This window comes from Myodes glareolus, chromosome 1 (genome assembly GCF_982192425.1).
Source record: "Myodes glareolus chromosome 1, mMyoGla1.1, whole genome shotgun sequence".
Taxonomy (NCBI): domain Eukaryota; kingdom Metazoa; phylum Chordata; class Mammalia; order Rodentia; family Cricetidae; genus Myodes; species Myodes glareolus.
The window spans coordinates 85,769,610-85,794,551 of NC_142026.1; the positions used below are offsets into that span (position 1 = coordinate 85,769,610).

The 24,942-nt window shown below is 44.0% G+C and overlaps 1 protein-coding gene across 4 annotated transcripts; it reads left to right on the forward strand.

Annotated features, from left to right (window-relative positions):
• The first annotated feature begins 2,095 nt into the window (after positions 1-2,095).
• On the forward strand, positions 2,096-23,383 carry Prdm1 (PR/SET domain 1). 4 transcript variants are annotated; one of them, XM_048449029.3, is made up of 8 exons: positions 2,096-2,294; positions 3,582-3,660; positions 3,773-4,021; positions 10,365-10,484; positions 13,693-13,945; positions 18,462-19,564; positions 19,815-19,943; positions 20,352-23,383. In XM_048449029.3, exons 1-8 carry the CDS (start codon positions 2,233-2,235, stop codon positions 20,925-20,927), a joined length of 2,571 nt encoding a protein of 856 aa, XP_048304986.3. In that variant the 5' UTR covers positions 2,096-2,232; the 3' UTR covers positions 20,928-23,383. The 4 variants fall into 4 exon arrangements, with proteins under 4 accessions (XP_048304986.3, XP_048304984.3, XP_048304983.3 ...); XM_048449027.3 differs by lacking the exon at positions 3,582-3,660 and having other exon boundaries at positions 2,108-2,294; XM_048449026.3 differs by lacking the exons at positions 2,096-2,294; positions 3,582-3,660 and adding an exon at positions 3,484-3,503.
• The last annotated feature ends 1,559 nt before the right edge of the window (positions 23,384-24,942 follow it).

The following is a 24,942-nucleotide window of genomic DNA, read 5'->3' on the forward strand; positions in this document are numbered from 1 at the left end:
ACTCAAGCCCATTTCACCACCTCAGAAGGTGAGTGCAGGCTGATATTAATTAACCGTGAGTTGATTCACTGGCATCTTCCAGTCATTAAAGCAAATATTTGGCCTAAAATAGCCCTCTTCCCACCCTGACTGCCACCCTTTGCCTATTCCTTTACGCCGCTGTCGCCGACTCACTGACAGTTGCAGTGGCCCAGGAGCAGAGCTTATCCTGAAAGGGAAGTGAGAAAAACGTGTTAACTGATCGGCAGTGGAGACGGCTAACAGCAGGCCAGCCCTCGGGATGACTACATTGTTTTTCTGTCCATCGTGGTGCTGACTCAGCATCAGTTAATAAACCCTCTGCAGAAGGCTGGATTTCTTTTGTTTAATTATCACTTGGACCTTTCTGAGAACTCCTAAGAATTGTTCATTCAGTTTTTACACCAGGGGCACAAGAGCAAGCATACAGCCTGTTTCCTCTTGGTGCTAGCGCCCCCTCTGGCAAAACATGCAATAACAGGTGGCCCTATAGCCCCGGAGAGTGTGGGCTACTCTTGTCCCCCTCCCTCCCGCGGGAATTTGATTGTTCTAAACACCACACAGATTGTAGAAGGATTTTTAGATGTACATACCATTTTCTGCGATATAATCTTTTACTTCCCACCCCATCCCATCCTCCTCCCAAAAATTCCGGGAAAGTTTCTTGAAAGAAAATTTAAAGATAAACAGGCCTGTCTTTATGATTCAGTTGGGGTTTTGTTTTGCTGTGTTTCATTTCTTCCTGTAAACAAATACTCAAATGTCCACTTCATTGTATGACTAAGTTGGTATCATTAGGTTGGGGCTGGGTGTGTGAATATGGGTGTGGATGTGGATGTGGGCGGGTGTGGATGTCTCGTGTGTTTCAAATACTGGAAAAGACACCACAGCCTAAGGTTGAAGGAGAGCTGATTTTAAAAAACAAAATAACAACAACAACAAAACTGTGATGAGGCAAGCAGGAAAAGTGGACGACTCGAATTTCCGTGCTCTACATAGCCGTAGTGATGGGGTGCCAGCTATAAATGGGGCCTTTGCATCATTGTTTCTCTGAATTAGAGGATTCCTTGCTGAAGGCACAAGACCATTGGAGGAAGTGGAGCATCTGGTTTGTTTTGTAATGAGAAGCAGGAATGCAAGGTCCACGCTCTTAATAATAAACAAACAGGACATTGTACGCCATCATCACAGGATGCCCTTCCTTCTCCGGAGGATTGACTGGGGCTGAGGCAAAAGCCACCCAGGCTCAGAGCAAGCCCCACTAATTACTGCCTCCAACAGCCTTCCACTCACAGTGATCAGTTCAATATCCCCCTTTTAACTGTGAGCCATTCATCCTCTGCCCTGCAGTACATCCTCAGAAGTCTGGCTGTGGATTTGGGGATGAGGGGTAGGCACAACAAAACCAGTAGACACGATTATAACTTTTTCCTGTTTCCCTATTTCCAAATGGTTGAAAGAAGGAAGTTAGGTCTACCCAAGCAGAATGTATTCAGTTAGCAGGAAAAACGAAATTCCACATGTTTAAATAGTAGAGGAGAAACGCCTTAGAATATTTATTTCATTGGCAACGACTCCGGGACTACACGGCGTCCTTGTGTTGCATGTGAAACCAAAATACTTTAACTCTCTTCTTCCAACTACGTCGGATCCTGTAACTGAGACACCGAGTTTAGGTGATTTGGGTTTTCTTCGGAGGAGGAGTTCCCCCCCCACCCCGCCCCATTCTGCCGCGACAGGAAGCAGGCGAGCTGGAGTACTAAGAATACAATCGCAGCGCAGCGTGAGTAAACGTGGAGGGCAAGCGCCTGCAAAGGGAAGTAAGAAGATTCCCAGTCCGTGTTGAAATCCACTTGCAAAGAGAGGAAGCTGCGGCGGCTCGCCATCTGGGGCGGCGGCGGGGGGAGGGGGGGGACCCTGAACCCCGCCGCACGGCTGGGCCGTCCAGGTGCGGCCACGCCCCCATCCCGGCGGCTGGTAGGAGTGAATCAGACCCGTCAGTTGGTAAAGTCTGCGGCAGGCAGGGAGGAGGAAGAGCGACAGTGCTGCCGTGACACTGGGCCCTCCAGTGTTGCTGAGACGCAAGAGCAGCGCGCAGCACCTGTCCGCCCGGAGCCAGCCCGGCCCGCGGCCGTAGAAAAGGAGGGACTGCCGAGGTGCGCGTCAGTGCTGCTCAGTCCGGCCGGGACGCGGGAGGATGTGGACTGGGTGGACATGAGCGAACCTTATCTCAGATGTTGGATCTTCTTTTGGAAAAACGTGTGGGTACGACCTTGGTAAGGAACTGGATTCTGTTTTTAATCTGATTTGAAAACTTTTCATTCCTTTTTTTCTTTCTTTTTTATTTTTATTTATTTATTTTAAGAATGCAGCCGCAGTAGAAACCAAGGCTTCTGCTTTAATGCGCGGAGCACTGTCAAACATTTAAAAGACTTTTTCCGCATGAATCATTAACCCTTTCAGTTCTAGACATAATTGTCAATTCACTGAAATTTCAGTGGTGGTTCTAGTCCGCTTCCTCACCCGCTGCCAGCAAAGAAACTATCCCGGGGTGGCTTAGGTTTTCAATTTGATTAATTTTAACATCGTCTGTCCAACAAGACCTTACAAGTTGTAACTGGGGCAAAGACAACTGAACATCCCCTCATGCTACCCCAGGAGCATGATATTTAGGGAAGATGTGGGGAAATGTGAAAAGCCCTTCGAGGGACTCGAGTGTTTACATTTTCCTAGTGCATGTTCTTACATGGATATCCTTATTCCCAATTTTTAATCTGTCGCGTCTGTGTGGGAATGCGTTGCGTTTGTTTTTCCTCTTTGGAAAGCACTCTTTCCGAGGGCAGATTCCAGGAGGATCCCCGCGTCTTCTGTATGACTTAGTTACAGTAAGCTGTGCCCCTTCAGTGACTTCTGGGAATTTGTGCACTTTCACATTTAAATGGAAAGTGCTATTTGTAGCCGAGAGTTCCTAAAGGAATTCTCTTCGGGGAATTCTATGAATATTTTTATGTTTTGTTTTTATTCCTATCTGGCTTGAGATGCCCACCGATCCAAAAAGGCTGCAGCACCCTTCACCTATTTCTCTTTTCCTGTGGTCCATGAGAGCTCGGGAAGGCTGGTACTCATTGATGCTGGCAGGATGCAATCCCTCTCGTGCTTCGCTGCTAGAGGATGAAAGAGACAGAGCGCGCCAGAGGGAGGGGGACAACCCAGTTGTTTTGAAAGTTGTTTCGCAGAGGGAGCTGGTGGGAAAGTTCAGTCTTCCCCATTTGGAAAAGGCAGGCTGGGTTCCGCTCCTGCACCACACGCGCTTTCCATTTTTAGCTTCATTCAGAGGCAGACAGCGCTCCTTCCTCTTCCTCTCCTTGTTTGTGACACTTCTCTTGAGGCAGCTTTTCCAAGGCGCTGAGGGTCTGGCGGCCATGACCCCAGGCGTCCCGGGACACAGGACGCAGCAGCGCCCACAACATATTCTGCCTTCAGAGGTAAAGTCAAGGATTGTTCAAAGGTAGCTGTTCTTTTTCTCCCGAGTTGCCAAATATATATATAATTTTTCCCCCTAGCCAAGGGTTGCGTTTTAAAATCGTGCTTCTTCAAGGCACTCTGCTTTATACGGCTTTGGACTCTTACTCAACTGCACAAGTACTCCCTCAGCTTTTAAAGTCTTCAGACTACTGTGTTAGTCATAGCCTCTCAGAGGGAGCCACAGGAACGCCGGACAATGGGGATTAAAGGCCTTTCCCTTCTCTTCCAGGCTGCCCCTAAGTATAGCTCCAGCTCCGTGAAGTTTCAAGGGTTAGCAGAGAGGACTGGGATCATGAAAATGGACATGGAAGAAGCTGATATGACTCTATGGACAGAGGCTGAGTTTGAAGAGAAGTGTACCTACATAGTGAATGACCACCCCTGGGATTCCGGCGCCGACGGGGGCACTTCTGTTCAAGCAGAGGCATCCTTACCAAGGAACCTGCTTTTCAAGTATGCCACCAGCAACAGCAAAGAGGTAAGCCTCTGCCTGATTGAAGACTGACTGGCCCTTGGGTTAATTCCCTTGCTCTCTCTGAGCATTGTGGGTATTTATATGCATTGGCAAATAATTGATCGCTCTAGCCGCTGTTGTCATTGCTTTTCCTTCAAGCCAATTCCTGTTGGTTTCCTCCTCCCGTCAGCTGTTCTGTACTAATTAGTAAACAGTTAACTCTTTTGGCAAATTGACATGTCTTGGAGGAGCTGACTTGCAGCTCTGTGGGCAGAGCTGCACAGGAGCTGCATCTCTCCTTGTCACACGGGCCCTGGCCTACACGACTTTAAGGGAAATTTTCTGAGAAAAAAAGATGTTTTCTTTTGTCTCCCTTTGCTCCTGAGATGGCTTTATTCTCTTTTAACGAGCCAGCTTTATTAGCTGGGTTTCTAAATTTATTCTCAAAACCTTGACATGTTTATTAACTGAAGTGATGGCATTAACTGGGAAGGAAGAGGGTCACGTAAAAGTGTCCTCTGTCAGGATGACTTCACTAACCACTGTTTACCTGAGGCAGCTCCTCTGCCTTGGCCAGGCTGGCAGGCCCACTTGCTTCTGAAGTGGGTACCCTCTTTGTTGTTTCAAAGGGGCAAGCAACTGAGGAGCACCTGATCCGTGTTTACCCTTTTATATGACAATTAAAGCCGGTGAGACGTGTGGCTGGGAAGGGATTTGCAGAACCACCTCTGGCTCTGAGACTCTACCTCCTGCAGCTGCTCTCTTGATGGGCCAAGTTGCTGAGGATCAACCTCAGCAGACTTCCCACCATTACCGCCACCCACAGTGGGTTCTGATGCTTACTGTCTTAAGGGGGTCCTGCGTTGTAAAAGTCCCAGATTTGCTCCTGGGAGTATTCATTATGGCCATGCTCAATCCCTTTCCTCCTTCCCAAAGGAGCAGCATGTGAAAGTCCCCGAGTCGGGAAACACTTTGTCTCTTTCCTGTTTGTGTGTCTGAGTTCAATGTTTTTAAGAAGGAGAGAGAGGGGAGAGAGATATAAACTTAAAGAGAGGAATTCGGCTTTGAGTTTCACTAAAGCTTCACCTTGTTTTCTTTCTGATGGGAAAAATAGTATTAGATTTTATTTTAAAAAATTTAAATTGTAGTTTGTATATAAATATTTTCTAAAAACTGTAACCCCAGAGGTCAGCTTTAATTATACCTCTTCCCGAAAGCAATAGAAGCCTCTGAGCGGATAGCTCTTGGAGTCAATGTAGCATTTGTTTGGGTGTTTGAGGCCTGGCTGTGCCTTTAAAAGGTGTAGTCCGTTTTTTACCACATCATATTTGACTAAATATTTGTCCACTCATAAGGGTTATTCATGTCCTGTTGTCTCTTCAGCCTATCGGGATAGAAGTAGAGACCCCATTTTGTGGGTCCTCGCTTTGTTACCCTACAATGTCCTCCTCAGTTCAGCTCTTTAAGTTTTTCAGTTTTTGTCATTCTACTGAAAATCATGGCTGAGTGGAGTTATGCTATTAGATCATCTAGTTCAAGGTTCAGAGAGATAGTCAACTTCCCCAAAGGCTATGTCGTTACAGTCAGCCACAGACTGGAAGCAAAGTTCTCTGGTTGCTCCAGGTGTTTCTAGATCATGCTACTCTGGTCCCTCTTGGTGTCACTGTGGCTTTATTTATCTTTTTACTAAGCCTATTGGTTTTTTTTTTCTGCTGAATTCTTCCCTATTTCTGTAATGTTAAGCAACCAGGAAGAGAGAGTACTTGTGTTCCTGAGGGGAGCTCTTCGTAGCAGTAAGGAAGTTGGACTTCTTTGTCCTTCTTCCCATATTTTACTTAAGTGGAACAGCTGAATAGGAGGTAGTACCTCTTCATCACAAAAGCAACCAGGAAACAAAATTCAATATCATCCTGCCTCATGCTTACATCAAAATGTGTGCCTCAGTCCCGTGCCTGCCTCCCCCCCCACCACCCCGTTTTGAACTTTGGGACAGCTCCTTAGGGGTGGTGAAAGAGAACTGAGCCATTACGGGCATGATAGATGCTAACCACACCGGGACAGGAGCGCCAGCCTCGCTGAAATGTTTACATACATTGCCATCGTTTCGTTGTTCAGTTAGTGCTGTGAGTCCCGGGAGCCGGGGAAGCAGGGAAAGGGCCTTTCTTTCTCCGTGCAGGTTTTATCTGACTAATTTATCTCAGTCATCTTTAAATGTTTTCATTAAAATAGCAAAAGCTGTTACTTTATGTACTGTGTGCTGACATCCTGGGGAATTTTTTTTTTAACAAGATCATTTTTCATTATGAATTTGTGCTATGTGTCAGCACCTTCCCACCACCCCACCCCCCTTGGTTTAAAAACAAAACATACAAGCTGTATTTCTGATCTTAACGTTAATTTTTAGATCTGGCTCAGAATCACGCTGCACTTTTATCGAGGCTGTTCTTACTTCCTATTTCCAGATCTAAAACCAAATACAGACATGCTATTTAAAACTTTGAGAACGTTTAACCTGGTGGGTTATTCTTTTGTGGGGAGTTTCCCCTCGGCCTCCTGAAATAATCTGTGAGTATTTGACTACAGAAAAGTCAATTGGAGGTTTAGGAGCAGTGTCCAGGCCAGGTTTCTGCTGACAGCTGGGGTGTCTTGTCCTCAAGGGGCACTTGGCTCCTCTGAGACTCTGATTTGGAGTTGAGTGCTGGCAAACATCGGGCAGATCGCAAGGACTTGGTGTCCATTCCGATTGAGGTCCATTATTAAGGTGAGCCATCTGGAAAGGATCTCACCATAACATGCAATTCCACCTCCAAACTCTTTGATTTGGTAGTGGAAGGCAAGGCACTACCACATTTCCCTTAATATAAAGATAACAACGTTGGAAACCTTTCAAAATCACCTGTTCATGCCTGTGAAAAATGGAGCAAAATACATCTATGCCCTTACAGTAAAAATAGAAAAAAAAATCTAGCTGAATGAGATTTGGGGAGCAGGAAGATCATAAGTAATTAAAATACTCTTAATTTGAAGTGCGGAAACTCAGACAACATTGGGAACTGAATAGTGTCTCTTTGCAATCCCCGTGCTTTCTTGAGCGTGTATATTGCACACTCTCTAAAGGGCGGATTGTTTTAAAAGTAAACAAACACACCTACGCTGTCCTTATTATCGAATTTTCATTCCATATTCCCATTCACTTCGTCCTGAACTGTTAATAAACTTTATTTTGTAAAGTTAAAAAGAAGCCCTGGGTTTTGTCTCAAAGCTCCAGACAGCTTGTGTTCTGTAGCCAAAGCCCTGACAGAGACAGATGTGCCCAGGTGACAGAAGGGTCGGCTCAGTACATAAAGCAAGTGTGAGGGGCTTCTGTAGGGGCAGATGAAGCATGGGCAGCCTTTGCAGGCCTCTTTCTCTTACTGATAGGTTTATAGAAGGCACATAGCGGCCAGTCCCCAGCAGTAATTCTTTAGGACCCTGGTCAGTTCCAGTGAAGTTTCCTTCCTGCGTTAGGTGAACACACACATTTAATTAGTGTTTTTAGCACTGTACAGCTCAAAGCACAGGCCAAGTTCCTCTGTACCATTTGCTCGATCCTAGGATAGAACGCTGTAAACAATGGGTGAGGGAGGTGGGGTTGAGCTATGATACTCATCCGGATCTTTTAGGACCAAGAGATCTCTAAGTTGGTTGTCTACTTTCCACAATGCTGGCTCCTGTTCCCATCTTAGAGCTGCAGTTTTTATGTCTTCTTTGATTAGCAAAGCGGACGTGTATTTGACACGGAGGTGTTTACTGTGTGTTATTAGCATGCTGAGCTTAGAATGGATATAGATGGCTGAGTTGATGCTGTTTTCTGAGATAGAATCTTGAGATGTCTGCAGTGTGAACACAGGCCAGAAGCTGGTGATCTATCTGCATCCTTCATACTATGATTAGAGACATACACCCCAACTAGTGAAAGATATGTGACTTAGACGCAACAGGATTATTCCTCTAGTCTCAGAACGCTGAATATGTGTCTTTGTTTGTCTATCAATGTTAATTTTTCTGTACCTCTCAGCTCTGTTTATAGTAGGAATTCTAACTATTAAGGTTCTATGTTATTCATAAAAATCATCTAACATCAAAGTTCAGTCTGGTTCTATTTTCCAGATAGACCTTGAACTCACCAATCTCTTGCCTCAGCCTTCAGAGTAGCTGAGATATGAAGCCACACCAGGACTTTCTTTCTTAAAAAGGCTGCTTGCTCTTTCATTGTTCTCATGTCTTGTCTGTTCATTTGCGATTGTGAGGTTATAGATGGCAGGTGCTTCCAATACTGATGTAAACATCCACAGTGCCGAGTCCACAGTTGTGCATAAGAGGCACTAGATAGCTTATGCCTTCCCCACATTCTTTGGTTGTAGGAACAAGATTCTAATTAACTTCCTTTTGGCCACAAGAAAATGTGTTTTCATAGGGTAAGACTGATAGGTGAAAACCAAGAGGCCCGTTCTGTAGGGAGAGGGACGACAATTTGGAAGGGAAACTGTGACCTCAGTGTAGTGCCCCTTGTTGGTAATCAAGCTCCGACTCCGAAGACACTGTCTGCAGGAGGCTGTAATTTAAAACCAAGTTGAGGAACCAGTCGAGTGCCTTTCTCAAAATTACTGCTTTCAAGTGGATATGTTGAAATTATCAGCTGCTAATTATTGGCTCACTGACAAATGGCATTATTTGTTTTTCCTGTTTGGCATTTTAATATTATGGAATAAGCATTCAAATGTAAATGTCTAATAATTTGTGTATTATAGAAGACAATTCCATGAGTTTTACAAAGTAAGTTCAATGGTTTGTCCTAAACAAGCCCGTGACCAGCGAAGAATAGCCAGGCTCTCTGTGTGCGTTTTTATCCCAGAGTCTCTGCTCTGGGATGCTCCTATCTCTCCAAAGCTGGGCTGGAACAGACAGCAGCAATGATGAAGTGTTCTTGAAAGCATAGACAGATAGAATGAGAGCAGAGGAGATGAACATCTGCCTTTTTCAGACCTTTGCCACAAACTCATATAAGACCAAAAATAACACTTTTAACTCACCAACTTTGTTTCGAGTTGTATTGAGTATAGAAAATTTTCTCTTCCTCCACTCCTTTCCTGTCTCAAGAATGCACCATTAACTGTATATTAAATATTAGATTGTCCAAGAAAAGGGACATTTGATGATTAAAAAAAAAAACGACATGAGAAGAGTGGCCTGTCCAAGCTATGTAAGTTTGTTTATTCCATATTAGACAGAGGTTAAATTTTTGATGGGTTGAATGAGGTACCAGTGTGGAGTATAACCAAAGTCCTGGGTTCTACTACAAACCATCTGAACAGGCATTAATTCACTTGTCTGCACCTGCTGTTTCAGGCATATACTTATATAAGCGCCACCAAGAAAAATAAAAGAAATAAATACTATCTTTTACACTGCCCTTGGCCATTTCAGTAAGGTATTCTTTTCGGTTTTGAACCAGAACAAAATTTAAATTGAGAAAACAAATCTCTACTGTGAAAGGTGAACTCTGAGTAGTTCTTAGAGTTCATTTGAATTACTTCCTAGCTTGTGTCTAATTTTTAAAAAAAAAAATTACCCTAAAAAGAATGTTATGATCAAGGAAGAGCTGCCATAGCTAACATGTTTCTTTAGTAAACCCCTCCGAGTTGCAATGCATGAAGGCTTCAGTCTGAAAAGGTCATTTCCTCAGATCTTAGAAGCCACATCTTTTAGAACCCACAGTCTCCTCATTACACATTCCATTTCAAAGAGGGACTTGTGACCACCATTGAGTAGATGTTAGAGAAGAACAAAGTTACTTGAAAGATCTTTCTTCTAGTAAAGAGCCCTTACAAGCTATGAGGGAAAGAAGGGGAGGGGAAGCCTCATCTGGAATTAAAAAAAAAAAAAAAAACTTAATGTGTTTGGTTTCTGGTTCCTTTGGCCTCGGTGGAACAACTAAAGAGCATTATTTTGGTTTCTGAGGTTAAAACTCTTTTATTCCCCTAAAGTACACTGTGTTTATGGTTTGAGGGAGAAGGAGGGAACTGAAGGGTCTAATCTTGACATCTCCCTCCGCAGCTTTATTCTCTTAGAACAGAATGCTGATCTTCTGGTCTTCTAGCATGAAAAGCAATGAAGCAAGAGCCACAGACACCAGTAAACAATCCCCTGGACTATTTCAGTGCCCGGATAACGTTGAAAGACCCATGGCGTCCCTGTAATGAAGTAGTATAAATTGTGGAGGCCTCATGGATGTCTTGCTAGGTCATCGATTGACAATTCAGTTCACTGAAATAACAAGATTGACATCTTTAGGTTTGCGTAATGAGTTCATGTTTAATCTCTTTAGGTCACTGGAGTGGTGAGTAAGGAGTACATACCGAAGGGAACCAGGTTTGGACCCCTGATAGGTGAAATCTACACCAATGACACGGTTCCCAAGAACGCCAACAGGAAATATTTTTGGCGGGTAAGTAAGGAAACATTTTGAAGACTTTTCAATACTTGGGGGTAGATGGAACTTAAAGAATGGGGTCACTTCCTTTTCAACCAGTTATGGGAAACGATGGGACTCACTCAAGGAAACACTGGAATTCTGAGCAAGTTCGATGAAACCGCTTGGAAATATTGGCTGTAGGTGGTTAGATATGGACTACATGCGAATCTTGATTTTTTTTTTTTTTGCAACTCATTACATACAGCTTTGTGATGAAAGGAAACAGCTTGCTGCTTGCTTCAAGGGCAGGCTCATTTGCATTTCTGTTCGAGGAAGTAGTAATGAGTCACCAAGCCTTAGATTTCACCCTTTCTTGATTTCTTGCTGAGTTCACTTCAACTGAATGGAAGAGTTATCATAAATGAATTATCTTGAAGAGAAATGTCACTCGGAAAGGATAGGTAGAAGGTGGGTTAGTGGGGAAGAGAATGACCGCGGAAGTCTTTGTTTAAATACATCTGCACTGTAAAACTGTTGCATTTGTCAGTATCTTAAGTGGCTAAGCGTAAGGAAAATTCTCGCATGATGGGACACGATAGACTTGGCTTAGCACAGCTCCTTAAAAGCTCGGACCTATGCAGCCGCATTTGGAATGCCAGGGTTTGCAAGGACTCTGAGGTGGCCGAGGAGATGCGATTCATGGGTAAAACCTGAATTGGGAGTGGATACAGAAATGTCAGCCTCCCTTTCCAAAAGATGTCTCTGGCATGCTCAGTTTGGAAATGAAGAACTACGTGAATTTAGTGAGCACTTTCCTATACAGACATAAAGTACACATCCCCCGCAGATACGGTAGTGGCCAAGCCTGCATCATGCTTGCCCTGGATGATGCTTTTGCATAAGTAACTTATAAAGAATTTGGATAGGAAATTTCTAGTGAAGCTATTCCTGAGAAATTCTTCTACATCTAGGACATTTTATTTCCAGACATTTAACTTGCTGCTTCTACAGCTGAAGTTGTAGATTTGTTAATTTGTTAATAAGAATCTCAATTTTTATTTATTTAATAATTACTTGGCATTAAAATATATTGCAACAGGACCGACAGTGTGAGAATATGAGTGACCTTTTACCTTTATCGTCTTTCTCAGATGTGAGCCGTAGAGGTCTGTTAGTGTTGGCCTCAAATGGTCTGAATTTAGACAATCTGACATGGTCATTAATACGCTGTCTTTTTGAAAGCAGTCAAGAAACACCTAAGAATCTCCCACTACTCTCCCAGTTCTGTCTCATTTAAAGATGTACAAAGTCATAATAATAAGTAATTGTGAGGCTTTCCTTGGGAGGAACGAATTAAATCAGTGGTTCACATGCAAGCAACACAGCGGGGAATAAAACCCCTCACATGTTGGAAGAGCTGATTTCCAGGGCAGGAATATGAACATCTGTTGGTGAGGAATGAGAAGGTTTCATGCAAATTACACAGTCAAAGAGATGCTCAAGTTGAGAAACCAGTGACATTTCTTGTAACTGTACTATGAGTCAGCACGTGTTTAATCTTCTTGATAATAGTTGGAAAGGCAGGCATCGGTGTGCGTTTTACAAACACATGATTTTATTTTCTCGGGGTGTGTGTGACTTCATGACATCCACGGTTCTGCTTTTAAATGAGGCTACAGTAAACTGTAGCTGTGGAAAGCCAGCTAGGATCAAGACACCCGCGGCTAGCTGTTTCCGCCCTAGTGCAAGAGCGCTGGAACCCCATGTTCCTGGAAGTTTGCGCGTCAGAGTAAACAAACTTGAAAACCCCTCTTGATAGCTGAATTCGCCCAGTCTTGTTACATTTTCTCTTAACAAGACACACCGCGGAAGCTCTCACAGGCTGCTTTGATGAAGCCACATACATCCCCCTCACAGTTCACAGGAAGTCACTCTTAAAAGAAACTGATTCTGCTGTTTACTGCCTGTATTAAAGGGACAGAGTTCCTTTTTATTTCTGATAACGTTGGAGAGAAATACAGAACTGCTCACACAGCCAGTGTGTGACTAAGACTAAGGCAATAGCAGGCTGCCTGTCGAGCTCTCTGGGGTGAACAAGCACCGCACCTCTTGGAGACTGTCTTGTGTGTAAGGAAAGCTCTGGGGTCTACAGGAAGGTGGTGCCTCTTCAAAGAAAGGAACTTTCTGGAGAAGATAAGGAGTGAGTTTATTACCCCTTGGTTTTAGTAAGAGTGTTTTGGCTCCCCCCCCCCCCCCCGTCTCCTGTCTTAACTGTGCCTTTTTTACCAAGCTTTGTGAGTACAGCTGTTAGCCAGAGGTAGCGTTGCTAAAGGACAAATTCTGTGTTCTTGTATATACAATTCATGTATTGTCTTTTCCTCTTCTTTTCCCAAAAGCCCTAAAGCCTGGTTCTGTGTGTGCCGTTTTAACCAGCCTCCTCACAGCTACCAGGGACTCTCTACTCCCTTGGCATGAAAGAGAGGCACAAGGCTGCACATGTTTACCAAGAGGAGAAGCGACTTCTCAGTAGACTGTCAAACCTGGCCTCTGTGCCAGTGGCTCGCTTTGTTATGGCAGGTGAAATTCACCTTTGCCCCACCCAGTGTTTCCACAAAAAGGCAGGGTTCCAAGTATTCATCTGAACAAGTGTTACTGTGGGACTCAGGGTTGGGGGTGGAGGATGTTTGCAGAGTCTGAGCCCCAGGCGGAGGTGTAGGAAACACAAGTACAGAGGCCATAGAAAAAAGCTGAGACCTAGTTTGACGCAGTCCTCTGCTTGTTCGTCTGCCCAGTGACTCAAAGCACTAAAAGTCAGCATAGTTGGAAGTGTGCTGAGCAGAGGTGCCCATTTGCTATTCGCTACTGTAACAAGAGTACCTCTTGGTGGCAGTTTCACCCACTCCAGGCTGCTCTTTAGAGGAGATTCTGTGTTTTGTTCTTTTGCTCTCTGCCCGCTCTCCCGCCCCTCTCCCCGTACTGCCATCCCCACCACCACCCGTGAAAAGACCATAAAATTGAAATGGAAAAGGTAACTGACAAAATCTGCCTTACCTCATTTCTGCTGTTTCGAGGTCCCACCAGACCAGTGATTTGATTCTTTCTCTAACTAGGCAATGAGGGCTGGAATCACATGTGCTGTGTTGCTTGCTCGCGGTTCGTTTACTCTGAGAGATTTGGGGGAGCTTTCCCTGGCTTTGGGCTAGCCGCCTCTCACCCGGCCTCATTCCTCTCTTTTGGACAGATCTACTCCAGAGAGGAGTTCCATCACTTCATTGATGGCTTTAATGAGGAGAAAAGCAACTGGATGCGCTACGTGAATCCAGCTCACTCTGCCCGCGAGCAAAACCTGGCTGCCTGTCAGAACGGGATGAACATCTACTTCTACACCATTAAGCCCATCCCTGCCAACCAGGAACTTCTTGTGTGGTATTGTCGGGACTTTGCAGAGAGGCTTCACTATCCTTATCCTGGAGAGCTCACAGTGATGAATCTCAGTAAGTGGATTACAGAACAACAACAACAAAAAAATGAAAAATGCCAGTCATGTCAGTTCTGCCCCTGTGAGCTAATAACATGTTGTTTAATTATATGGCTTCATCACCTGTTGGACTAAGTAGGTGGCGTTAGCTAAGATTAGGAAGAGGAAAACATTTTTAATATCCCTAGACCTTATTATGAAACTTAATTGTCAAATATTTATTGTATATGTTTATTATACATCTATATAAAGTGATCTTCTCTGAATCTTCAGAAAGTTACAGGAAGAAATGTATTTCCAGTTTTAACTTATGCAAAGGGGGGCAATTGGAGACATAATGCAGACTGGTATGGACATGTTGAACATGCTGGCTGTAGTCCCTTATGCCATAGTGTGTCAGGGTTTAGCGTCTTCATTGAAATCTTGTAAAGATACCTGTGAATAAAGCTGTCAGGTGGAAGGCTGTTTCTAGAAAAACTCTCATAATTTTTCAAGTAGTCTAAGTGAATAACCCTAAAAGATTTCATATCTTAGCTTCCTTCCTTATGGTAAAATGAATTAATCTCATCTTTTAATCAGTCTTACGGTAACCACCCATCGCTTTATCTTGGCAGATTCTTGGTTCTTTAGGTTTATAAGCTTTTACTTTTTTTCTCTTCTCTCTCTCTCTCTCTCTCTCGCTCTTGTAGTTTGGCCAAAATTTCTGTCATGACCTACAAAGCATTCCTTTATTTCAGTCAATTATTTCAGAACAATTTAAGAATAAAAAATTCTAACCTTTCTTGTAACCATACTTACATGTTCTGGGTTGGACTGATGTGCTTCGTAGAATTTTTTAAAATGACCACTTTTTGATTAAAACGAAATGTTGAAGGTTTGAAAGTTTTGGTTTTGTTTGTTTGGGGAGTTTTGTTTAGGTTTTGATTTTTGTTTTTTCATGATAGTGTTTCTTTCTGTGACCCTGGCTGTCCTAGAACTGGCTGTGTAGACCAGGCTGGCCTCTAACTCAGAGATTTGCCTGCTTCTGCCTCTGTGCCCCTTCTACAATGTTCAGGCTCTCAGGAATTTTCAAATTCTCTGAAAACTCATAGACTCAGCACCTTTCCCATAGGACCACACTGTAGGTTCTGTGCCCAGGGCCCTTAACCCACCACAATGCATCCTTGATCTGAGCACAGTGGGTACCATCCAGCCTGGCCAAAGGGAGCCATCTCTCTCCTCCCGTGTTTGCGTTTTGTTTTTTTTATTACGTTTTGATAGGGCCTCCTTCAGCCTAGGCTCACCTTAAAGTTGCCCTTTAACTGATCTCACCCAAACTCCCAAAATGCTAGGGTTACAGGCATGTGCCCACCATGCCTGATTCAAGTGCTGATTCTTTGTGTTCCGAGGAAAGGCCCATGTATACTGTGAAATGGCATCTTTGCTCCTCAGCGATCCCTTGTGATGTATTCAGGATTCTCCTGAGTGTCATGTTAGCACCTCCTTTGTCTGATATTCCTACTAAAGGAAGAGTTAACAATACAGTCGCACTACAAGGCTCCTGCCACTGATTGTGAAACCTGTTGGCTCAGGTGTGGTAACTGATGATTGAGACTGTGATCAGGAAAATTTCCACCATTTCATCAGGCCTCAGAGGTAGAGCATGCGTCCAGGATGAGCTGTGCTGGATTTCCGTGCTTAAAGCACAATAGAGGTCTGTCCAGAATCTCCCTAAGGACTTCCACAGGAGGAAAGAATTGGGATGGGATGAAGGAAAGTTAAGTGGCCAGAAATCGCAAACTGGCAAGAAGGAAAAGGGAGGGAAGAAGATAAAAGAGAACTATTAAATTTACCTCCTGGCCCTCCCAATCTTTTTGGTAATTTTTTTTCTATCTATCTAACTAACCCATCTAGAAATCAGTTGACCAAATTATAGACTTCTGAATGTTAATCTGCTTTCTCGGTTTCAGTTGAAAACAGACTTTGTTTTGCCTACTGCAGAACTTCTAGGTTCTTTCTTGTAGTCTTGGGGCTGCTTATTATAGATCGAAAATGTGAGTCGGCATAATTAAGCCATTCAGAACCTCAGAGGCAGCTCACTCTTGAAATGACTCTGTCCGCCTACAGCCATTTAAGATTTAAGAACAAAAACAGATCTTGATTTTTCCTTTTCATGTTAACTCAAGCTGCTAAGTGGGAGAGTTAGAAATGATACCAGCTCCTTTGATTACTCAGCTGCTGAAGGATGAGTTTTTAAAAATGTACCTTCATATACGGTCTGTAATTTCCAGATGTAAAGTATTTTAGAGACACTGACAGTTTGCTGAAGATACTCCTTCAGAATAAGCTGTCGGCTTGTTTTTCTGAATACAGAGACACCGAACACGACTCTTATGTGTGTCGCAGAGAAAATGAAGTTTTGAATTCTTTGTTGACTCAACCATTAGCTTCAGATCGGTTCGGTAATGGACGTGCGTAGCAAGAACACATGGTTAAACATGGGCGCAGCGCTAAGAGAGAGACTAATTCCTTACACTGAGAGTTTCCATTTGTTACATTTCCATGGTGGGGCCACCACAAAAACTTTATGAGGCTTTGACATGCTTTGCCACATAAAAATGGCAGAGTTGGGTGTGGTGGTGCACACCTTTAATCCCAGCAATTGAGAGGTAATCCCAGCAATTGAGAGGCAGAAGCAGGTGGATCTCTGAGTTCTTAGCCCATCTGGTTTAAAGAGCAAGTTCCTGACCAACCAAGGCTGCAGAAAAAGGCCCATCCCCTCCAAAAAGGGGGGGGGGCAGAGTTAGGAGCGTTGTACACAACACAATCTCCATTTCTTTCTTTTGACCTGATCTGCTTCCATGTCATTATCTTTTTTTTTTTTCTTCTCAACCTGCAGTAAATCCCTTCCTGTGCCGGTGGGGTGCCTTGCCTATCAGTTTTCCAGTTTACTTGTCTCTTTTCCTTTGCCGTTTTAGCTTTAAAAAACAAAAGTGACAATTTGAACTTCCTGCCTGCTGGGCCTCACCGAAAGACTGATATTGGCCTGATAAGGGGATATTTATTTTGGTTTAGAGGCCTGAGAAATTGCTCTCCCTCGAAAGCTTTCCATCACTGACCCCACCAGCATCGTCCCTGATAGTGTTGTCCACTGTGTTTATTCTGGGGCTCTGGCTGCCCAGGGGTAACTGATAACAGCTGCGGGAGATAAGATCCTCTAAAGGGCTTTCCAACTGGAATTGAATCCCTGCGGCTGTCAGCCTGCAGAATGGATTGGAAAGGTTTAGTTCTGGGCATCCAAGGAGTTAGTTCGCCTTCAGACCTATCAGGTAGCAAGCTTGGAGTTCCTTCTCAGTTAAGTCCAACAGGGCTGTTTTATAAGGTTACAAAGAATACTTTTTTTTTTTAAACAGTGTCTTAAATGTCATCTGCTACATCTTCAATGGCTTCAATGGCAGAAGTCAAGAATCTTGCTTCTACTTGGAGCATGTTCACCCCACCCCCTGCACCCATGTGCTGCCCCCCCCCACCAACCATTGCCCTCTCAGCACACTCATGGGTGTAGGAGAGCCTGTTTGAGGGAGCACCCCAGGAACCATAGCTCTGCCTGTGTATCATATGTTAGCTTTGTCTAGGGAAGTTGAGCTGAGACTTTTCCTGCGGGCCTCATCTTCTCTGTGTAGGGCCAGGTGGCGGTAGATAGTCTAGGAAGGTCCTCATTGCTTCTGAGCTTTACCAGGGAATATATGCTGTCTCTAGGAGTAAATGTTTTCCTCTTAGCTGCCTCTGTTTTCTTTGGTGCTGTAAGTAATTGAACTGGCTTGGGAAGTACCTGTTGTGGTTTGGCAGAGGTGGCTCTCACACCTCATGATTCCAGGAGCCAGCCCAGATGGTAGCCTAGTTAGACCAGAACCTTGGTGAAATTCCAGTGCTGTCCAACAACAGCCATAAAGGGTAGCATCCATGCCCTTAATCTATTTGGCACAGGCAATTAGACCAGGGCTTTATGGAAGTCCCTATTTAAAGAGAATCAAGTTGAAAATTGATGACTGTTCTTTACTTAAAGTAGTTTTAATCTTCCATCTAAGGTTGCAAAGTGTGCCGATTTCCTTTAGGTAAACTGCAAACATCAGAATGACTTATTAACCTGTGACAACCCCCACCCCTGTATTTTTCCACCCCATCTGAGCGAGTTCCAGTTTGAACAGCACTTTTCTATCATAGTTTGCGTTAATGGAAACGAGATTGTCCAAATGCTGCCGCGGCTGTGCAAGCTGCCATGGGAGCCGTGCTGCTACTTACTGGGTGCAGGCTACTGCCATTGTTCCCAGCTTTTGTTGATCTCATTCCCCCTTCTTCCCCTTGAAGGAAATGGAGCAGCGCTTCTGAGTGGGTGGCCCAGAGCCCTCTGGAGTGAGAGGCGTGAAGGGCCAGGTGTCTAGCCTTTGCATTGCCAGCTGCTGCTCAGGGTTTCTCAAGAAGAGAGAATGCTTTCTGATTTCACTTTGGTTCTCCACAGTCTGTGAGTAACCGCCCTTTCTTCTTCATTTTAGCACAAATGGAAAGCAACCCAAAGCAATACAGCAGTGAGAAAAATGAACTGTACCCAAAGAATGTCCCCAAGAGAGAGTACAGTGTGAAAGAAATCCTAAAACTGGACTCCAATTCCTTCAAAAGGAAGGACTTCTACCGTTCCGACATTTCACCCCTCACTTTAGAAAAGGACATGGATGGCTTTAGGAAAAATGGGAGCCCTGACATGTCCTTCTATCCTCGGGTTGTTTACCCCATCCGGGCACCTCTGCCGGAAGACTTTTTGAAAGCGTCCCTGGCCTATGGGATAGAAAGACCCACTTACATTACCCACAGCCCGCTTCCATCTTCCACGACTCCAAGCCCCCCGGCAAGCAGCCCGGAGCAGAGCCTCAAGAGCTCCAGCCCCCACGGCAGCCCGGGAAACACCGTGTCGCCCCTGGTCCCAGGTCCCCCGGAACCCCGGGACTCCTACTCCTACTTGAATGCTTCCTATGGCTCCGAGGGCCTGGGCTCCTACCCTGGCTACGCACCTGCCCCCCACCTCCCACCAGCTTTCATCCCCTCTTACAATGCTCACTACCCCAAGTTCCTCTTGCCACCCTATGGCATAAGTTCCAATGGCTTGAGCACCATAAACAACATCAATGGCATCAACAACTTCAGCCTCTTCCCCAGGTTGTATCCTGTCTATAGCAACCTCCTTGGTGGTGGCAACCTGCCTCATCCAATGCTCAACCCAGCTTCCCTACCAAGTTCCCTGCCCACAGATGGAGCCCGAAGGCTGCTTCCACCGGAGCATCCCAGAGAGATGCTTGTCCCAGCACCCCACAGTGCCTTTTCCCTCACCGGGGCTGCCGCCAGCATGAAGGACGAGAGTAGTCCCCCCAGTGGCTCTCCAACAGCTGGAACCGCAGCCACGTCCGAACACGTGGTACAACCCAAAGCTACCTCAGCAGTGATGGCAGCCCCCAGCACTGACGGAGCCATGAATCTCATCAAAAACAAAAGAAACATGACTGGTTACAAGACTCTTCCCTACCCGCTGAAGAAGCAGAACGGCAAGATCAAGTATGAGTGTAATGTCTGTGCCAAGACGTTCGGTCAGCTCTCCAACCTGAAGGTAGGCCTCCAGACACTGTGCGGGTTGTACTTGGCTGCCAGGAAGCAGGTTTTTAATTGCACTTGAGCTATAGGAGACCCAGCTTGGGCCTGGGCTGTGCGGGTGCTGCCTGCTGAATACTGAAAGTGTGGGTTTGTCTTGATGCCTTTCCCTAAGGGCCTTGCATCGCACACATCTGGCTCTTTGAGCAGACACTTAAGTGGTAAGCCTCATCTCAACTCCAGAGCTAACGCCTGTGGCTTCTTCCCAGGTTCACTTGAGAGTGCACAGTGGAGAACGGCCTTTCAAATGCCAGACCTGCAACAAGGGTTTCACTCAGCTCGCCCACCTGCAGAAACACTACCTGGTGCACACAGGAGAAAAGCCACATGAATGTCAGGTGGGCAGTGTTTTCTGGGTAGAGCTTTCGACCTTCGTAGAAAAATATCTGTAGCGTTGCCTTCCAGTGGTGTTTCAACCAGCTCAAGATTCCTGCCTTGCCATAGGCTGCTGGTACCGTGAAGCTCCTGGAGGTTCTGTAGCTGCTCACAGGCTGTAGTGATGGGTGGATGTCACAGTTAGCTTTCAGTGGGTGAGGAAATCATCACAAACAGTGCCTTCCCCCTTATTGCTTAGCACACCGCCAGTGCCGTTAAGAGGCTTTGGGTCTTCCAAGGTTGCTGGGTTGTCTTGCCTCTCCCATTGGTAATATTTAATTTTGGTAATTTTTATTTAATATTGGTAATATTTAATCCTAATGATTTTCCCCTCTATCCTTTCCTTGCATTCTTTCGTCTCCTCACTTTAGGTCTGTCACAAGCGATTCAGCAGCACAAGCAATCTCAAGACCCACCTTCGACTGCATTCTGGAGAAAAACCTTACCAGTGTAAGGTGTGCCCTGCCAAGTTTACCCAGTTTGTGCACCTGAAGCTGCATAAACGACTGCATACCCGGGAGCGGCCCCACAAGTGCACCCAATGCCACAAGAGCTACATCCATCTCTGCAGCCTCAAGGTCCACCTGAAGGGCAACTGCCCCGTGGCCCCAGCCCCTGGGCTGCCTTTGGAGGATCTGACCCGAATCAATGAAGAAATCGAAAAGTTCGACATTAGTGACAATGCTGACCGTCTTGAGGACATAGAGGACAACATGGATATGACCTCTATGGTGGAGAAGGAGATTCTATCTGTGGTCAGAAAAGAGAAAGAGGAAACTGGTCTGAAAGTGTCTTTACAAAGAAACATGGGGAACGGACTCCTCTCCTCAGGGTGCGGCCTCTATGAGTCATCAGACCTGTCCCTCATGAAGTTGCCTCACAGCAACCCACTACCTCTGGTGCCTGTAAAGGTGAAACAAGAAACAGTTGAACCGATGGATCCTTAAGATTTTCAGAAAAGAAGTGTTTTGTTTTTGCTTTGCTTCTTAGGTTATGACTTGGTGAGTCAGGGTGCCTGTATTGAATTGCTTGTGAACAATTCCAGGCCTGCAAAGATCTCCTGGCAGGAGGTGATTCCCCACACCTCTGGAATTTAAGAAGGACTCCAAAGTTACCAAAATCTCAGGGTATAAATGAGGCAAAGACTCACTATATATACATATATACATATTATATATATATATATACTTATTTACAGCCATGTCTATATATTTGAACCTGTGTATTTTGAATATTTGTGTGGATATGTTTGCATAGCCTTCCTATTACTAAAACTATTGCCTAGCCATAATTATTTTTTCAATGATAATCCTTCATAATTTATTATACAGTTTATCTTTCAAAAAGCAATAATTAAAAAAGTTTACAATGACTGGAAAGATTCTTTGTAATTTGAGTATAAATGTTGTTGTCTTGTGGCCATTCTTTGTAGATAATTTCTGCACATTTGTTGAAATACCTGAGACTTTGTAGACAGCTGTATGATTTCAGACCATGTTTCTCTATAATAATGCTTTAAAATGAGGTCTTGATATTGCCAAAGTCATATGGTTGGTGTATTGACTCAGAGGATAGTATCCTTTGAACAACGTTGTGTAAGTTGGGGATATGTGTGCAGAATTACTCAGCAATAATTTGAGGGGAAGGAATAAGAAAGCAAATATTTTATGTTTCCAATGATAGTTTATTTTTCCCCTCCTTGCCACAATTTTACCAAAATAGTGACAGGAAGGTTTTGCCAGCCTGTCCCACCAAAAGCATAGGGTCTTCCTATCTCCGATGTCATAGGACCATTCTGAGTGGCCATATGACTTTGACATCCCAGTGTGTTATCTGAAAATGTGAAGAAGAGAAAATGCCATGTTAAAACCACCGAGAATCTGTCTTCAAGCACAGATAATTTTGTGTGTGTGTAGGTTGGGGGCTTGAGTCTGGGTGTCATTTTGTTGTTGACTTGTTTTTGTTTCTTAATGTCAAAATTGCACAAAGGTGGTGCCCTACCAAGAAAGATTTGGTGTCGATAGGCTCAGGCCACACTTAAAATACGAACAAAAATGAACAGAAAATTAAACAAAACAAACAAATAAAAAAAAAAACGGGTATTCTTGTCATCTTAGGTTAAGCGGGTAATGAACATTCCTATCCCCAACACATCAATTGTAATTTCTGTAAAACTCAGCTGTTCTCAGTATTTGTGTTTTTGCATTTTATAATTAATTTAATTGAAGATGAAAGGGCATTGCAAAGTTGTTCAACAACAATTACCTCATTGAGTGTACCCAGTAGGAGTGCAGGAAGTGATGTCTTATCTCATGACTTGCTACTCAGCTGAGCGCGTGTGCTCTGGAATGGTAGGCTGGGTTGTTCTGTCTTGTACTCGTCTAAGCCCAAAAGTTACCTGTTGGTGTTCAAGGTGTAGCAAAGAATGATGTATATTTATGAATCTATTTATACCACTATACCATGTGTATATATAATATATTTATAACCACTTAAATTGTGAGCCAAGCCATGTAAAAGAACCTACTTTTCCTAAAGAGCAGAAGGAACCTCTTTCTGAGGTTCTGCTTGCAACTCCATGACCTCACGATAACACATGGTGCTCATGCACCACCTTGCCTACTACCAGAGACCATAGCACCTTGGTGCAGAGGTAAGGGCCATGTAGCCACTAGGGAGGAACAGAAACTTCATTTTGCTTTTGAACATCATCTGTCCGATTTAATTTTTGTGCTACATTTGTGTCAGATGGGTCACAAAAATAATTTTTTTTTCTATCTCCACCTTACTTTCTTCATCCTCCTTTGGAACCCTGACACCTCCTCACTCTTGAGTCTGATGTTTAGTTTAGTGTTTTGTATAGGTCTATCAACACACAAAGAGGAAAACTTCCAGAGAAACCCAAGAGCCTTACGTATCTGCTGACTAGCGAGATGGGTTTCTCACCACCTACAAGGATCAAAACCCAAGATTCTACACATGCTAGCAAGCAAGCTAGCACTGAGCTGCAGCCCAGCTCAAAACTGACATTTCTGGATGCATCTGTGTTTGATGAAACTAATCCTTAACTGTAGGCAAACCAAAGCGTGACATGACACTGACACCCAATCTGCTTTCTTTCTGTGAACTTACGTTGTTTTCCTCCTGTGTTGGGAGGAGTCTTACAAGTACTAATTGTTTTTCTTGCCATCTGTACTTCCTCTTAGGCCTCTTACATGTGAGTGTTGAGCCCACAATTAACAGTGGTTTTATTTTTTTTTTTCCTCAGAGTTAAAACTGACCAAAGTTATTGGCTTTTTACTTTGCTAGAACAACAAACTATCTTATGTTTACTTACTGGTTTACATTGTTATTTATGTGCAAATTGTTAAAATGTAAATTAAATATAAATGTTCATGCTTTACCAATGCTTGTCTAGTGTCTTGAAATAAGATGCCCAATTCTCTTGTCCCTACTGAAGGGTGTCACTGAAGCACATTTTGAAGGTTTTTTTTCAATTTGTCCCTACCTGCTCCATCAGCCCTCCCAGCCCTCCTTTTCCCAGCAGTATCAGCCATGATGCCCAATTTCCCACCCTGCTGTACTCTATTAGAAAGCGAGTAAACATCACTGGCGTGTAGAACCTCATAATGCTCCCCATTCGGGTCCTAGCCAGGCCAGGCCCTGCTTAGCTTCTGAGACTGTTCAGGGTGGTAATGTCATGACTCTCAATACCATACAGTGTTCCTTTCATTATGAGTTATGGATATTTATCGATATACTTGAGGTCACAGTGAGGAGCCACGGAACACTAGGACCCATTTCAGAAATGGCATGTGTGTACTCAGCCCAATGGGTGAGGGGTACTGGGAGTATTTGGGTTCAGAAACATTTCCCACTCATGGTATTAGTATTCTTTCTGCAGTTTGAAGCTAACACAAAGGGTGCCACAAGAAATTTCACTCCTTATCAATTGGAAAACACATTTGCAACTTGGGGATTTAACATGAATTTCCAAAAAGCTGCTAACCCCAAATCTAAGCATTCTTCATGAGAAACCCAGGGTTCATGGTGGCGTGGCTCTGGGCCTCATGGAGCATGCAATGAGAATAAGTTTTCTTTCTTGTTCATCAATGTTCCAGAACCTAACCTGTCCCCAGAGAGAAGGCACAAGTAAATTTGATTCCCTTTTGGTAGATAAAAATAGCTGGGTCTGAAGAAGTGACAATATTCTCTGGGGAATGATCACAAAAGCTTTTCAGGGCTCCCATTCCACCATTACCAAGCTCATGACTCCCTGCTAACTGCCTGTTGAGAAAATAATGATTCTAATTACATTTAGACACTCAAGATTCCCTTATGTTTTCTTTTGCTTTCAGTGTTTCTTTAAGTTCATTTAAATATCTGTGCCAAGAATTTAAAATGTTGCCAACATACAACTGTGTGGTAAAGCAAAACAGAACCCTATTGTCATAAAGTGCCAAGTGGTGCTGGTTAGATGCCTAAGCTCTGCAGAACCATTGTGGTAATAATTTTTTAAAGTCCCCATAAGATCTAGGGTGTAACAATTACTAACATAAGTCATACTTCTTTAGTTGGTAGGCCACGTCTTGTTTTCTTGAGAGTTGCCTATCTCAGGAATAGTTGTGGATGGATTTGGATGAAAGATTAATACCCACGAGAGTCCAAGACCATCTGCCAGAGTCCATACTATTAGATGTAGGCTTCACTGCCCTCTGTGGGGCAGAGCAAGTCTGCAGAAGACACTACTACGTTTAATTTCCTTAATATAAAAGCTATGCAGAAATATTTCCTACCCCATGACAATATATAGACTATATATATGTTACACCATAGGAGTTTATTTCATGATGGTTTTTCTTTGGGGGAAATGAAATCAATTCATGTCCCATGAAATGATATAAATGAAGTTATTCTCTCCTCTCTTTCTCTTTCTCTCTGTGTAAGTGTGACTATGTGTTC

Excerpts from the sequence above, each read along its gene's own strand:
- Prdm1 (XM_048449029.3), top strand. The coding sequence starts at position 2,233 with ATGAGCGAACCTTATCTCAGATGTTGGATCTTCTTTTGGAAAAACGTG. Across the intron at positions 2,295-3,581 it reads AACGTGTGGGTACGACCTTG|CCAAGGGTTGCGTTTTAAAA; the intron begins GTAAGGAACTGG and ends TTTTCCCCCTAG. Across the intron at positions 3,661-3,772 it reads ACTCTTACTCAACTGCACAA|GCTGCCCCTAAGTATAGCTC; the intron begins GTACTCCCTCAG and ends CTTCTCTTCCAG.